At 45.7% G+C, this 16,740-nt stretch overlaps 1 protein-coding gene across 4 annotated transcripts in view; it reads right to left on the reverse strand.

The window, feature by feature from the left end:
- SREBF1 (sterol regulatory element binding transcription factor 1) overlaps positions 1–14,285 on the reverse strand; it is a 25,963-nt gene extending 11,678 nt beyond the window's left edge. For 2 of the 4 annotated variants that reach the window (XM_072119862.1, XM_072119865.1), the window contains exons 1-13: positions 13,957–14,285; positions 7,555–8,013; positions 7,170–7,465; positions 6,959–7,087; positions 5,084–5,302; positions 4,877–4,991; positions 3,987–4,165; positions 3,685–3,883; positions 3,413–3,594; positions 1,304–1,565; positions 1,058–1,224; positions 799–967; positions 42–156 (exon numbers count right to left, since the gene is read on the reverse strand). In XM_072119862.1, the coding sequence (XP_071975963.1) occupies positions 42–156; positions 799–967; positions 1,058–1,224; positions 1,304–1,565; positions 3,413–3,594; positions 3,685–3,883; positions 3,987–4,165; positions 4,877–4,991; positions 5,084–5,302; positions 6,959–7,087; positions 7,170–7,465; positions 7,555–8,013; positions 13,957–14,062 (2,597 nt within the window). In that variant the 5' untranslated portion in view covers positions 14,063–14,285. Of the gene's footprint in view, positions 1–41; positions 157–798; positions 968–1,057; positions 1,225–1,303; positions 1,566–3,412; positions 3,595–3,684; positions 3,884–3,986; positions 4,166–4,876; positions 4,992–5,083; positions 5,303–6,958; positions 7,088–7,169; positions 7,466–7,554; positions 8,014–11,365; positions 11,563–13,956 lie in introns of those variants that run through there. The other 2 variants (XM_072119863.1, XM_072119864.1) reach the window with 2 other exon arrangements.
- Positions 14,286–16,740: the final 2,455 nt, after the last annotated feature.

The following is a 16,740-nucleotide window of genomic DNA, read 5'->3' on the forward strand; positions in this document are numbered from 1 at the left end:
CATTACAGAAGGTGATGGGGTGAGATAGTGGTCACACTCACCCCTCTCCCTCGGTCAGGGGTTTGCTTTGTTCGGGCTGAGCCACGCAATACAGCGCCTTCTCCAGGAGATGCTCACGGAAAGCCTGGGTCACCTGAGCAAGCGGGTCCACTGCCCCTAAACCCAATATACAAATCATTAGGAGATCAGAGGAGACACATCACTGCTTGCTTCTACTATACTATGTGTATTGCCACCTTGCCACATCTCTGCTTGGGAATCGCACAGTCCTTATTCTCTAATAACAAGTCTGCTGAGAGTGATCAAGACCAAACTATTTCTGGATGTAAATAACCGGCAGCAAGCAGAGATCTTGAATGTGCTGCTGCACAAGTTTGGATAACTGACAGCAAGCAGAGATCTTGAAAATGCTGCTGCACAAGTTGGGATAACTGACAGCAAGCAGAGATCTTGAAAATGCTGCTGCACAATATTCAATACAATTATATAACTTTTCTAGAGCAGGCAAACTCCACATGAACAAATATATGAGACACGATGATTGTATCTAAGTAAGGCGGTTTGATATGGCCCTGTTCCACAGGCTGCATTTTCCGGACTGAGCTACGATGCAGTGAGTTCTGGACCAGCCCGGCTGGAGCACTACGGTTCTGATCCACAATTTTGTGTCGGATCCGTACAGAGCATTCCACCCATTCGGGATCCTGCAGTGTCCTAATGGGGTTTCCCAGACTGGACGTATCAGCCTAAGGCTGTGTTCACATTACTGCTGTAGTGTTCAGTATAAGATGTCAGTACCTTCACTGCCCGCGGTGCTGTATATTGTGTCACGCGGAGAACTCCTCACACTCCAGTCGCCATCTACGAAAAATCGATGTCCCAGAGGATGGCAGAGCCACTGCATGGCCGGAGGGATGGAGACGCTCTGCGCCAAGCAGACCTGGCGCGCGCTGCAGAGGAAGAAGCGCTGCAAAGAGGATCAAGAGGAGATGAGCTGAGACCCACAGGACAGCACAGACACGGACGCACGTACAGACGGCGACTTTGCTTCACTTACCGCCAGGAAGTGGAAGCGTCGGTGTAAGCTCGCCTTGACTCGTAGTGCAGCCCCCACGTAGATCTCTGCTAAAGTCGCAACCGACAGCGTGTTCCCTGCGCAGTCCGCCAGATTGACGGCGCTGAGGGCCATATTGATGGCTGAGAGGTGACCCCCCGCGTGTTTCCCTGATAAGGATGACACGGGCTGAATGAACACGTCCCCCATCACCGGAGCAGTCACCTATGGCCACTGCCCCCCACCTACCTGTCATGTGCAGCTGGTGCAGGCGGTGGTAGACCAGGGCGGCCTCCCTGCAGCTCTTGCGCACATCATCTTTCAGCTGGTGGTCTCTACGGAAGCCCCCAGCCCGTCCCGCCAGCCAGCGGCCTACCCACAGCCGCTGTAATACATAGCGGATAATGCTCCAGGTCAGGCTGCAGCACAGGTCAAAGTTTGAGGTGGGAAGAGGCCGCCCTAAGGCTTTGAGGGCTTTCCAGAGATGGAGTGAAGCCTGAGCAAAGTCACCCTGCAGGAAGAAGAGAGGAAAACCTTATACTACAGTCTCCTGGGTAATGCACCAATATATTCCTCGTTACCTGTGGATCTAGTCCTGGCTTCTTACTAGATTTGACTGCTTATTAGTCCAGGCTCCTTACTAATCCTGGCTTCTTGTCATGGCTTCTTACTAGTTCTGGCTCCTTACTAGTCCTGGCTCCTTACTAGTCCTGGCTCCTTACTAGGCCTGGTTTCTTATTAGATTTGCTCTCTTACTAGTCCTGGCCCCTTACTAGTCCTGGCTCCTTACTTGTCTTGGCCTCTTACTAGTCCTGGCTCCATACTAGACCTGGATGCTTACTAGTCCTGTCTTCTAACTAGTCCTGGCTTCTTACTAGTCGTGGATGCTTACCAGACAAAGCTTCTTACAAGTCCTTGGCCCTTACTAGTCCTGGCTCCTTACTAGTCCTTGCTCCTTACTAGTCCTTGCTCCTTACTAGTCCTGGCTGCTTACTAGTCCTGGCTGCTTACTAGTCCTGGCTCCTTACTAGTCCTGGCTCCTTACTAGTCCTGGCTCCTTACTAGTCCTGGATGCTTACTAGTCCTGGCTCCTTACCAGTCCTGGCTTCTTACTAGACTTGGCTCCTTACTAGTCCTGGCTCCTTACTAGTCCTGGCTCCTTACTAGGCCTGGCTCCTTACTAGGCCTGGTTTCTTATTAGATTTGCTCTCTTACTAGTCCTGGCTCCTTACTAGTCCTGGCTTCTTACTTGTCGTGGCCTCTTACTAGTCCTGGCTCCATACTAGACCTGGATGCTTACTAGTCCTGTCTTCTAACTAGTCCTGGCTTCTTACTAGTCGTGGATGCTTACCAGACAAAGCTTCTTACAAGTCCTTGGCCCTTACTAGTCCTGGCTCCTTACTAGTCCTTGCTCCTTACTAGTCCTTGCTCCTTACTAGTCCTGGCTGCTTACTAGTCCTGGCTCCTTACTAGTCCTGGCTCCTTACTAGTCCTGGAAGCTTACTAGTCCTGGCTCCTTACTAGTCCTGGCTTCTTACTAGACTTGGCTCCTTACTAGTCCTGGCTCCTTACTAGTCCTGGATTGTTACTAGTCCCCGTCTGATACAAGTCCTGTCTTCTTATTAGACCTGGCCGCTTACTAGTCCTGGCTGCTTACTAGTCCTGGATTCTTACTATTCCCGGTCTCATACTAGTCCTGGCCGCTTACTAGTCCTGGCTTCATACTAGTCTTAGCTGCTTACTAGTCCTGGCCTCTTTCTAGTCCTGGCTTCTACGCCTCCTACATATTCTGCCAGCTCGTGCCCCTGTATATCAAACTATGAGCTTCTGTAGATTTGCCCCTGTAGTATCCTGAAGAATATGGTGTAAACTGTAGTAAATTTTCTAGCCACTGACATCGCTTTCAAAACAGATGCGAGGGCAGCGTAAAATTGCAAGAATGTGAACATTTTTGTGCAAATGAGGCTTTTCCAGTGACAACAAGTGGTAAATTCCCTTCTTAGTTTATGTGTGGGGTCTATTCATGAGGGAGCCCTGCACCCCCAACCCCCATCCCTATTACCCCTCGGGATGAACTTGTATGTACAGTAACCTGGTAATCATCTCTCTGAAGGGAGAGCAATGTCCTCATCAATACACTAGAATACAATAAACTGTGACCAATGTATTCTTTGTAGCCAAACAGTATCAGAGAGGTCGTGCCACTGTGTCAGTATCAGAGAGGTCGTGCCACTGTGTCAGTATCAGAGAGGTCGTGCCACTGTGTCAGTATCAGAGAGGTCATGCCACTGTGTCATGAGGTCATGGCCAAGCTCGGCTCTATTTCTGATATCACATCTCACTCCAGGTTCTCCTTACCCGAGACAGATCAATGTCCGCTTGTTTCCGATGACACCAGAACATGACAGAGGAGTCGGAGTGCAGACGTGTTACAGGTTCTCCATAGATGAAGAGACGAATGAACACGGCCAGGACTATGATGAGGTTTATGGGCCAGAGCAGGGCAGACGGACTGAACCAGCTTAGCCATGAAGATGTCTCTGCAGAAAGATGAATGACATATACAATCTTCTTCCATGACGCAGCAATAATATTTTAACCCCAAACCCTATAGGATGTATGGAGCTTACCCGAGCCCAATCCCAGCATGCTTCTGCCGCTACCATGAAAATTGGAGTCTCCAGGGGCCTCCGGACTTGTGGATCCTCCCATTAGGAAGGACAAGGGATTGAAGGAGAGACAGAGGAAGACGAAGACACAGAGGGCCATCCGCGAGCGGTCCAGCATCCCAGTACTGGGGGGAGAGGGCGTCTCCTGCTTGACTTGTACCTAAAATATTCAATATACAGTGGACTGGTCAGGTCCTGTACAATAATCATATCCAAGTCCTACCGCTCCCTCCACCCATAATAGGTAGAAAGTGACTGCTCACCTTGGTATCATCACTGAACGGACTCTCCGGTTCGGAGTCACTGGTGCACTGAGATAGGGGGCTGCCAGTATGAGACGGGGAACCAGCGTCTGATGGAGGTGGCGTTGGAGCATCATTCATTTCTGCTTTCATTCTTTCCATACTGACCCCAGTGCCAGCAACAAGATCTTTTAAGGTATCTGCAATGAAACAACTTAGTTATTACCAAAAGTCAGGAGCTTAAAGTATTGTCATAGGCCTCTCCTATCCCCTTACACAGCATGCAGTCTCCAAGACACAAACCAAAACTGCAGCCGCATCTCCCCCTTCTCCCCTCTTACAGCATGGAGTATTATAGACATAGAAAGAAACTGCAGCTACATCTCCCTTCTCTCCCCTCTAAAGGCATGCGGTCTCAGAGACACAAAGAGAAGCTGCAGCTTCATCTCCGTCTACTTCCCTGTCACAGCATGAGTATCACCAAGAAGAAAGCTTCATCTCCCTCTTCTCCCCTCTCACAGTATGCAGTCTTAGAGAACTGAAAGAATTTGCAGCTGCATCTCCCTCCTATCCCCTCTCACAAATTGCTGACAAAAATTAGAAACTGCAGCTACATCCACCTCCTATCACCTCTCATAGCATGTAGAACCGGAAAACTGCATCTGCATCCCCCTCCTATCCCCTGTTATAGCATGTAGAATAAGAGAACCGAAAAAACTGCAGCTGCATCTTCCTCCTCTCCCCTCTCACAGCAACTTAAAACCACACAAAGAAAACTGCAGCTGCAACAATCCACTTAGTGTGGATCCATTTAGGCTTACAACCATTTTCAGCTAATTATAGTGGTACTTAGTGCATATAAAATGAACACTTCCACCTCCCCCATGTTTGAAACCAGAAATCTTCCTTACTGTTTTTCTGAGCTGCCATTTTCAGCATCATGTTCTCTTGTTTAAGCTTCACGTTGTTTTGCTGCAGATAGCGAATGTAGTCAATGGCTTTCTTCAAAATGGCCGATTTATTCAACTGTAAACCAAAAAGGCAGAACATCCAAGACTTACATCCTCTAGTAATATCCAGCTACGTAATTAAAGGAAATCTGATTGTTTGCCTTGTACCTTGGACTCCGTTCCCACCACAAGATCTTTCAGTTCAATAATTTTGTCATTGATGGAAGACCTATAGCGTTTTTCGATGGCGTTGTGCGCGGTACGCTTCTCCCCTTTACTGTTCAGCATGGCCATCTTCCCATTGGCATTCAATCGGTTAATTGGCAGCTTGTCAGGATCCATCATCACAGGCACCGTGGTTAATATGGTCCCACCGCTCACCAGAGTCTAAGATCAAGAACATAACCATTCAGGAAAGCAGCAGGGATACTTGATACCCCCCAAGTCATCAAGGATTAACAGGGATTTTGGAAGCAGAGATTTGGGATGCTGTTTCCACAAGGGGATCAGTAAGGAGCAGTGTGGATACAGCACCTCAGATCTCGGCTCCTTGCACCATTTGGGATGCTGTTTGCACAAGGGGATCAGTAAGGACCAGTGTGGATACACGGCTCAGGCCTCGGCTCCTTGCATCATTTGGGATGCTGTTTGCAGGAGGGGATCAGTAAGGACCAGTGTGGATACAGCAGCTCAGATCTCTGCTCCTTGCACCATTTGAGATGATGTTTGCACAAGGGGTCAGTAAGGGCCAGTGTGGATACAGCACCTCAGATTTCGGCTCCTTGCACCATTTGGGATGCTGTTTGCACAAGGGGTCAGTAAGGACCAGTGTGGATACAGCACCTCAGATCTCGGCTCCTTGCACCATTTGGGATGCTGTTTGCACAAGGGGTCAGTAAGGACCAGTGTGGATACACGGCTCAGACCTCGGCTCCTTGCATCATTTGGGATGCTGTTTGCAGAGGGGATCAGTAAGGACCAGTGTGGATACAGCAGCTCAGATCTCTGCTCCTTGCACCATTTGGGATGATGTATGCACAAGGGGTCAGTAAGGACCAGTGTGGATACAGCAGCTCAGATCTCGGCTCCTTGCACCATTTGGGATGCTATTTGCACAAGGCGTCAGTAAGGACCAGTGTGGATACAGCACCTCAGATCTCGGCTCCTTGCACCATTTGGGATGCTGTTTGCCCCAGGAGTCAGTAAGGACCAGTGTGGATACAGCGGCTCAGATCTTGGCTCCATGCACCAGAGTGAATAGGAGATGGAACTCTCATTTTTTGGCTCTGGCTGGAGAGGTACTTTACAGTATTTGCCATGTACACAATGGACTGAGTGCAAATCTCAAGTGATCTCTACCTTTCCCTTAAGACAACTCAAGTTGCAGAGGAGACGTCATCATCATGAATGTACAGGAAAATGTCACATATACCTGCGCTTAAGATGCTGTAGAGGTGGCCGCTTTATTTCAAGGGGTTTTCCAGGTACATAAACTATTAATAACCTGACGTATAGATAGAGGATGAGTGGCAGTGCAACACCCGGCAACCCCTCCTCACTGCCTACCTCCTACTGTAGCGGGTGCATAGCGCCACCCATGGAGGGCAATCTTATGAATCAGTCATTCGTTGTCCATAAAATTCATTTAACCATGCCAGATATTTAATCATACCTGTGCTCTAAGTAGCAGCAGGACTGTGAAAATAGATTCCTAATTATTTTTTGTAACTTGGGGAATGTCCTCACACTTGGTGTGCTCTTCTACTCTCTGTATTGAACAGTTCTTGCAGCCTTTCACTAAACTATAGCTTTTACTCAGTGCAGAAAGGAGAGGTTGTGGAGCAGCTCCATGCAGAGGCCAAAGAGCACAGCAGTGTGAGGACATGTCCCAAGTTACAATCAATAAACAAAAATCAATATTTCACAGTCCCGCTGCTACTCAAACCATAGGCATTATAACACATCTCTACTGCATGATCAGACCTAGAAAGATTGTAGATTATTTGTGTTTAGTGCATTTCATATAAGGTCTATGCTCCTCACCTGCAGTGGGGTGGTCTGTATGGTGGTGGTGGTTGGGGTGGTCTTGACTCCCGTCATCCCCGTTGTGTCGGCCTTCACAGCAGTCAGCAGCAGAGACTCAGCTTTGATGAAATGAGGCTGCAGCAAAACCTGTCAAGAGAGGTCGACTGAGTAATCATATCCATTGACCCCCAACGAGAGAGATGAAAGGTGTGAGGGACAGCTCACTCACCGGTACCTGCTGGATTTGTGGGGTTATAGACGCTGTACTGGTGGTGGTCAGGAATTGGGGAGACAAGCTCTGGGTGTTGATGGTCAGGGATGGCTGGATTTGGGGTGAAGAGTGCGTCTGCAGCGGTTGGGCGGCCATGGTCTGCAGCGTGGGGGCTTGGGTCACAATATTCTGCAGCGGCTGGCTTACAACACACTGCAATGGTTGAGAGGCGATGCTCTGCAGGGGCTGGACTGAGATGTTCTGCAGAGGCTGGCTTGTGGTTGTAGTCTGCTGAGATGGAACACTTTGTGCCGCTGCAAAATTAGGCAGATTTATAGATTACACATAATATATTTCTGATGTAGAACAACCACCTACAATGCATCGGTCACCCCATGGCTACCTGTGTACGAGGTCTGCTCCGTGTATCCCGTTACTGGCTGGCCGTTATACTGAGGTTGCATGGGTGGCACCAAGTTATTTCCAAACTTCATGCCCTGAATCTGCTGGGGCACTGGTGGCGCTTGTAATTTGCTCTGAGACGGCGGAATCGAGGGGCACGTCTGCATTGGTTCGTCATTTATCAAGCTCTGCACCCCAAGTTTCAGCTGCTGTGCAAGATTGTCCTGCTGCAGAGAGACAGACGCAGGGCTCTGGAAACTGGGTGCAGAATGGGGGAACAACTTCATGGGGGTTGAGTTTGTGGGCGCTGCAAGTAATCCCTCCAGGGAGCTGAGCGCTGCACCCCCTGCAAGGTCCACATTAGGGGCAACATCTTGGGAAGGGGCATTGACCGGCGCAAAGGGGCCATCGAAAAATCCAGGGAAGTCAGTGTCCTGATTGTGGATGAGCTGAAGCATATCTGGAGAGAAACAGAGAAGACATGCAAAATTTATGCTAAATCTATAAATCCACAGATTTTATGGAAACAGACGCCTGCTACCCATTACAAACAGGCTTGACTTTAACATATATCCTGCACATTTCTCAGCAATTATCGGATCATTATCCACTCCTCGTCCTCTATAAACCCTATTCATTCGGACAGAGATCTATTGTCTCAATAGGGATCTATTACATTGATCACAGACACTGCAGAAAAATATTGGGGCACATTTACTAAGAACAGTGCAGTCTGTACTATATGCAGTGTCCTGTATAGTGTGCAGGGGGCACCAGATTCAGGATTTCTGGCGCACGTTCTACATGAATCTGGCGCCCCCTACACTGCTCCGACAGAGGGCACCATTTTTTTTTGTTGCACCTTTAACATGCGTGGTGCGACACAATCCTGCCGGACTTTGCATGTTAAATTCGGCGCACGGTCCAACTGAGCACCGGAACGCCCCCTAATTTGTGTCACATGATGAAAAGTGCAGCCGCGCCACAAAGGGGTCATGTGCAACACAAATGTGGTGCGGATACTTCTTAAATACCTAAAAAGAATGTGTAAGGTCCGACAGAAAACTGGCGCACGGCCCTTAGTATATTTGCCCCATTGTTCTCACACCATTTTATTTTCGGTAGGTTTTTCTTGCAGTTGAAGTAAACCAGATTATTGAACGTTACAAACTGTTAGATGTCATTGGTCTATTATTAGATTCTGTGAAGATGATGATCACTGCCTGTGCTAGAACCAACCCTGCTGCCACAGTGCCCACCCCACACAATGCCATATATCAGGCATGAGGCTACATTCTCTGGGACATGGGTTATTAATTTACTACTATAATTAGGGATAGGACTACTAGAATTAGAGATAGGACTACTAGAATTAGGGATAGGACTACTAGAATTAGGTTAAGAAGTACTAGAATTAGGGATAGGACTATTATAATTAAGTTTAGAACTACTAGAATTAGGGATAGGACTACTATAATTAAGTTTAGAACTACTAGAATTAGGGATAGGACTACTAGAATTAGGTTAAGAAGTACTAGAATTAGGGATAGGACTACTATAATTAGGTTAAGAACTACTAGAATTAGTGATAGGACTACTAGAATTAGGTTTAGGACTATAGGACTAGGTTTTAGGGATAGGATTACTGGAATTAGGGATAGGACTTCTAGAATTAGCGATAGGACTACTGGAATTAGGGATAGGACTTCTAGAATTAGGGATAGGACTTCTTGCTAGCAGCTACCAAGACTTTACCTATTATACATCACATAATATCACTATAATAGTAGATTGAGGCCTTGTATCAAACCCTAGTCCAGGTAACCAGAGTAGCTGACCATAGCAACCAATCAGATTATGGATTTTATTTACAAACCAACACTTTGAAAATGAGAGCTTAAAGTTGATTGGCTGCTTAAGAAAATATGCATGTTTATATAAAGTACTATAGTGAGGATGGGGTCTCAGAGACAGGGGAGAACAATGTAGCAGATGGACAATGGGTCGAACTCCGATGCTAAAGTATTCTTACTTTTAGGCTACAATTATTTTTTGAAATTATTTTTATGCACAAATAGAGGATTAAAGGGGCCTCCTGTCGTGTGACATTTGCAGCGTGTATACACTGGAGATCAAAATTAGAGAACAATGTATGATCACTTGATTATTTCAGAAATAATGTAATCTCCAGTGATGAACATTTGAAGGATTTCTTTTTTAGGGGTCACCAGGTCCCTATTATATCAAAATAGAACCTTTATTTTGCAAAGGAACATGATGATGATAATTAGAGAACGGCAATGGCTGGCCTTTTGGGCTGACCGGGTCTTTGCTGTGAATGACCTCAGCACATCTGCGGCCACAGGACATCACTGGTCTCTCATACGTCTCTGCTGGGATCTGCTCCGTTCTTTCCAGTCTCCTCCACAGTTCTGTGATCATTGTGGACTTCTTGGCCATAACTTTGTCACCAAGGATTTTCCATGTTTTTAATTGGGTTCAGATAAAGACTCCTGGCTGGCATTTTGTTGTTTCAATGTTTTCTACTTTACCCGATTGGTTGTGTGACAGGGGGCATTGTCCTTCATGATATTTGTTGGCCGATTGAGTGATGAGCACAGAAGAAGGTTCTGATACTAACCTGTATTACCATGTAGTTGTAGGAGAGGCCCAACTCCTGTTACAGAAAACGTTCCCCAAACCATGACACTTCCTCCACCACCTTTCACTTACTTCTTTGCACACTTTGGGTTAGGTCTTTCCCCACTTTATCGATGAACATAATGTTTCCCATCATATCCAAATAAATTAAACTTGCTTTCATCACTAAATTGACTACTTCTCCTCTGTCCACACAACATGCTCCTCATTGAGTCTACCCTTTCTGCTAATAAGAAGTTTGGTCCAAAGTGGGCTTCAGTCCAAATGCTCTTAGAGATACTGTATGACAAGACAGATCCTTACCCTATTCAGTGTTAACCTGATGACCAGTTCTAGCTCCAATGATAAAACGATTATCCATGGAGATTCTCTGCATTATCCTATCCTCTCTTGCATTTGTCTTTTAAAGGAGACCACCCTTCCTGAGTTTGTGATGTTGTAAAAGTTAAATATTCTAGAAATCACAGACTTGGAATGACTTCTCTTGCTATGGCTGATAGGGTCACCCCTTTGGCCTTCATCTGGACAACCTGCTGTCCAATTGGTTTCAGTCAATTGGCAACGGCACAACATTTTTGCAAAGTCAATGTAAACTAGAAAGTTTTGCATAACTTGCAGGTATCTGAAACTGTTCTCAAATTTTGATCAGTGTTCTTTACAGTTATCTCATTTACATCGAAATTTATGACATAACCTTAAAATACTGCTATTTTACTCATGTTAGGATATAATCACATAGGACGTCATGAGGACCTTGACATTTAGAAAATTTTATGTTGCTCTCTAATTTTGGTCTTCAGTGTAGATACCTACATCTATGTAATTATTATAATAGAAAAAACTGCCCCATAACAAAAAGAAACATAAACGATCCCCTACTTTATAATCTATACTTATAATAATGATCTTAATTTACATAGCGGCATCATATATATAGCGCTTTACGAATCAAAATACTACAAATTATACTACTATACAATAAAGTCTCATCATAAAGGTAATATATATATATATATATATATATTCAGGGTAGTGACTTAAGTACTTGTGTATTTTGAGATTATCAAGATGCAATAAAAAAATTTTTTTTTTTTTTTTCATTTTAATTTCATTTAATTTTTTTTTTTAAGTAGTTGGAGGTGATTTTGTACCTTCTAAATAGCACTCCATGTCATGCCGGAGAAGGGTGATCTAGGCTCCCCGAATCCCCGGAGTCTCCCCTTCCCAGACACCTGAGAGTTGCTGCACTAAATTGAGCTGCTGCTGCACTGAGTGTCAGCTCTTTGCCCCGGAGCCCAGTCCATGCCTCTATTGCTGTTTCCATTTTCCCACACCCTCCTCTTCCTCCTCCTGGTGGTGAAGCAGCTCCACCTCTTATGGGGAAAGGAGAATGAATCAGAGCTGTGAGATGAGGTGACTGCAGAGGGCCAATCAGGGATAGCTACAAGAAGCCTGGCCATAGACTGAGGAGGAACCCAGCCTTGTCTTCCAGGGTTACTAGCGTTCAGCTGAGCCTAGGGTTATTATAGGACATACACAGGCGCCATGCTATACTACAAGTCACCTACATACAAGGCCACGAGGGTGTGCAATGTCACCGACCGGACTGACTCCTGTACTGCGCTAATAATGCTACACACCATACATATATATATACACAAAGAAATGTAGCAGAGCTGAGTTGGTCATTTCGCACCAGGCTATAGACAAAGTTATCACATACTTATCAAGGGGGTCCCCAATGAAAATTGCCAAAATTACGTTTAAAGACCCGTGAAGTCCTTTTTTTTACACTATATGCCAAATGCCTGGTATACCATATGTCACATATACTAAAATGGCCTGAGGCCAGCAGATAGTAAAGCGGAAACTCCCCTTTAAATGGCGAATTTAGCTGCGCACAGTTTGTATATAGAACATCCAATATTTAGCCAAGCAAAGGTCAGTGCCCGCTACCCTACTAGTCTGACCCCTGGGATGGAGACATTGCCCTGTAACATTGCCGCAATAACATCTATTTTGAGCGTATTGTGTGGAGGTTTTGTGGGGTGAGTCCAGGATAAGGGGCCAGCCAGGGAATGAGGCAAAAGCTGTGGGCGGCCATATTAGTTGTCACCCAGAAACATGTACCTATTTATAAGGGATACTACACAGCACCCCATTTACATTTACTATTCAGGACTATCATGGCCGCCATGTCGGTTGTCAATGAGAAACGGATGTAACTATGTAATGGCTCAACTATCTAGTAACACAACCATTACTAACCAAAATAAGTGATATTCAGGGCTATCATGGCAGCCATTAAGACACTTCACCTCACAATAAGTCATACAAAAATGGGAGTCGCATTGATAAACACACAACTTTCCCACCATTTTTGTCAAGTTAATTTGTATTGTGGCAGCACCCAGCTTTCCCGTTATGTCATATGGGAATGTGACCACACAAAAATAGTGCCAGCCATGTTGGATTTTTTGACTTGTCCCCTTTCCCCTCTCTCCTTTAGCAGCCATTACATGTTTGTGAGGCTTGGTGCTAGGAAATTAGGGCACAAAGACACAGCCAGTTTCTGAAGAAGGGGCCCATCTACTGAGACCATGTTTACAATTCCTCAGCGGGTCAATGTCCGCTCTGGACTGTTCTGGTCAGGGGCAGGAAACCTGGCGCTGCAAAGCCTTTGTGACTACCTGAGATAAACACGGGGCTTCGTGCCACCAAATTCTCCTGAATCAGCACGAGGGGACTGTAACCATAGATTGTGTCCGACTACTATCAAGCAACGAAATTTGTAGACAAACCACCCAGATACCTATAGATGACGCCCATTTACATAGCTTTATGCCGCCAATTAACCACTTCAGTTCCAACCAAAATGTTAGGTCATTTTAGCACGAAAACTTAGCATAAGGGGTTCCAACTTGGGGTCTGATATGGCCGGACTCTATCCACCGCCCACTACCCCTGCCCTCACCCCATAACATATAAAATTTGCCTTGAAAACGGAAAATATGAAAAAATGCACAGACATTAAGATCAAGAAATATCGAATAAGAATCATTTTCGAAGAATGACTACAACTCCCGCCGTGTTACATCCCAACGGTGTCGCTGACAAACAGCTCAGCACTAGCACAATGACCGACAGTAACCCTGCGCTACGTCATAAAGGGGGAGGAGCCTCATCCAGCAGCGCTAGGAAGCTATGGGGACAAAACTCACATGGAGAACCAGTGCAGAAAACCAGAAAGAAAACCTTTACCCTACAGACCGACAAACCTATGACCCCTCATCAATCTGCAGTCCTACAGGTCCCAGAAATACCACCATAGCCCCAATTATGAGCCCAGAGATGTACTGGTTGGAGGACTACAAGCCTCAGCATACCAGTTTAATACTATTACCCAATGTCCATTAATATTCTCGTACATGCACTTGAACGCTTGAGCTACTGGATATTGTAGCTCATCCTCTCGCAACGTGTGGCGAAATATTCAACTTTAACACAAGCCATTTATACAGCTGCCCAACATTTCCTTTAAGGTCTAAGGGCAAGAAATCGTCCAGGAAAGTCGCATCAAATGCCCTGAAACGCGCCCCACTCTTCCAGAAACCATATAATGTGTAAAGTCTGACCCTATAACATCCACAATTCCACAACACTCTGTTTTTCAAGGCTTCTTAGTTGCCCCCTGTCAATCATGCCCGCCCTGGCACCTATGAAGTTGCAGGGGGTCACCTACCATCGATGTCGCTCAGCAAGGCGTTGTCTATGTCGCTGCTCTCGTGGAGGGACAGGGAGGGGGCCAGGTGGTCCAAGGAGCTCTCATCGAATGCAATGCTGTTCATCTTGATACTTTGTATTCCTCAGATTGTTCTTCAAGGAAAGGTCCTCAGGAATGGCTCTCCTGTGCCAGGCGTGGGCATTATACCCATAGAAGTCTTTGGAATTTACACGTCGTGCTTAGGGGGTTCTAATGTGAAAGCCCCCCCATATCTACTACAAGCACCAAGGAAGTTCAGGCAAACTGTAGCTGCTTGGAGCTGGCAGAGGCAGGAGGAGGCGCCTGGATGTGCATGCTCTGCCCTGTACACCCCCTGCACCCTCCCCCAATATCCTGGACCTGCCTCCCCTCCCATTATATTCTGTGTATACAGCAGGAGCCTTGTTAACCCTCCCCCTGCAAGAAGCAACCCGCAGAGATATGATATTATATAACACATCATATTATATTACAGGTTATTCTCATACATTGCAACATTGATATCACATTACAACATCTGATGCATGACACAATAGCAGAACGGAGAGAATTTCAAGAAATGTACATATAGTTTAGCTACTTTATTGTCTATGTGAATGGTGAAGGTCACCTCCTCTCCTTCTAGTAGTGATGACATTGTCATCATCAATGATGTCACTAGAGGAGATACCATAGAGTGACCATAGACCACCTGCCTCCCAGACAAGGTTTCTTTTGCCATCAGACCAATGTCAGATTATTTAATTATGCTACATATAATGGAAAAGTAGTACATTGCCCCCAGCTGTGCAAAACCCTGGAGAGATGTGTAATCATAACTTTGAGTATTTTGTAAGTAGCAGCAGAACTGTGAAATGTGGATTCATGCATGTCCTCACACTGCTGTGCTCTGAGCTGCCAGTTTAGGGTTCGGTCACACAACTGGCCTCAGCTCCACAGCATATGTGTGTTGCACTTTGAAAGCTACAGTTCTAGAATATAAATCCATGTATCACAGTCCTGCTGCTACTAGCAACATACACAAAGGTCTGATTACACATCTCTCCAGGGACAATACCTAAGGGTACATGTACCACTGCGCTATCATACGGGGGCCCGCTCGCATATGTGTTTTTATGGAAACACAAGTGATAAGTAACCAGAACCCAGTGTCTTGCATTGTTTTCATATAAACCTAAGGTATTGTCCCTGGAGAAATGTATAATTAGACCTTTGTGTATGTTGTTAGTAGCAGCAGGACTGTGAAATGTTGATTTATATTCCAGAAACTGCAATCCTGAAATTTAAATACATAGATCACAGTCCCGCTGACACAAAGGTCTGATTACATATTTCTCCATGGACAATACATAACACTGACTGCAGAGAGCACAGAGCACAGCAGTGTGAGGACAACCCCCCGGTACAATCCTAGAATTTAAATCTGTATATCACAGTCCCGCTTCTACTAATGACAAACAGGTTAATTACACATCTCTCCAGGGACAACACCTAAAACTGTGCATTGTCATAACTGCTATCAGGTTCCCTTTAAAAATATAAGGGGGCCACAGAATGGGGTATTGCGTTATTGCGTCCCCCACCCAAGTACTGCATAGGACCTCACATGGGTCTTGGGTAAGTTATGGCTAAAAACTGGAAATGTTAGGAGTCCAATGGTCAGGGGCAGTAAATTCCACAGAGCAGGTGCAGCACAGGAGAAGTCATGAAGACGGAGGGAGAGGATTTCATATAGTATGTGGCCTTGTCATTCATAGTAACCAATCCAAGACCAGCTATAATTAATGCAGAACGTATGTTCTCTCCGTGTTTGTGTGCGTTTCCTCCGGGTCCTCCGGTTTCCTCCCACACTCCAAAACATACTGGTCGGTTGATTATATTGTGAGTCCCATTGGGGGCAGGGAGTGATTTGACAAGTTCTGTGCAGCGCTGTGTAATCTGTGTGTGCTATATAAATATAGGAATTATTAATAACGTGAATCTAGTTGCTACAAGTGACGAGGAACAGATCTCTGATGTGATGTGATCTTCCCTCCAGCACGGCAGACAGTATACAGTTCCATACGTCCGATGTATGGTTTCTCCCGTTAATAGTTAACGAGGGATTCTTGAAATAACCCATATCAGACAACGACCTGGAAGCAAAACACAACCCTCGCTCCATATGTATTTGCTGCCGCTTATCAGTGATGATCTGGTCAACAGCCGGAGGAAAGCCAGACATATAACACACAATATATAGGCCTTAAAGGTACCAGAGCCTAAGCAGTGCCCAGCAGACAGCGCCTTAAAGGCACAGTCACAGAGATGTCACAAGTCTCCTTATAAAGAGTCCTGGAGTGGAGATACAAATGTATAATTTTATATATAGTATATAAGACACACTGACAGAATATCAGCTCTTAAAGGGGCTGTCCAGAAGTACACCACGTTTTTTGTCTACCTGTGATTGCAGTACGCGTCTTAAAGCTGGCACCATTAAGTGTGATTATCTGGATGTCCCCTTTAAGCCACCAAGATTATATGCGATTATCACCAAATCACTTAAAACTCTGTTTCTTTGTCACTGCGGGTCTCAGGATTCTGGCCTCGCGTGGTTTCCTCGTGGTCGTGCCTTACAACAAGGGTTGGATTTTATTGGTGGGCCCCCTCATTATTTTTTTGGGACCCCTTAAGCCACACACCCGTTTTTTTGTTTTTTACTCTATTGTGTCCACTTCTATTGAGTCCTGCCCACTATTGTGGCAAATATTTTGAGTCCTA

Source organism: Engystomops pustulosus, chromosome 8, assembly GCF_040894005.1.
Source record: "Engystomops pustulosus chromosome 8, aEngPut4.maternal, whole genome shotgun sequence".
NCBI lineage: Eukaryota > Metazoa > Chordata > Amphibia > Anura > Leptodactylidae > Engystomops > Engystomops pustulosus.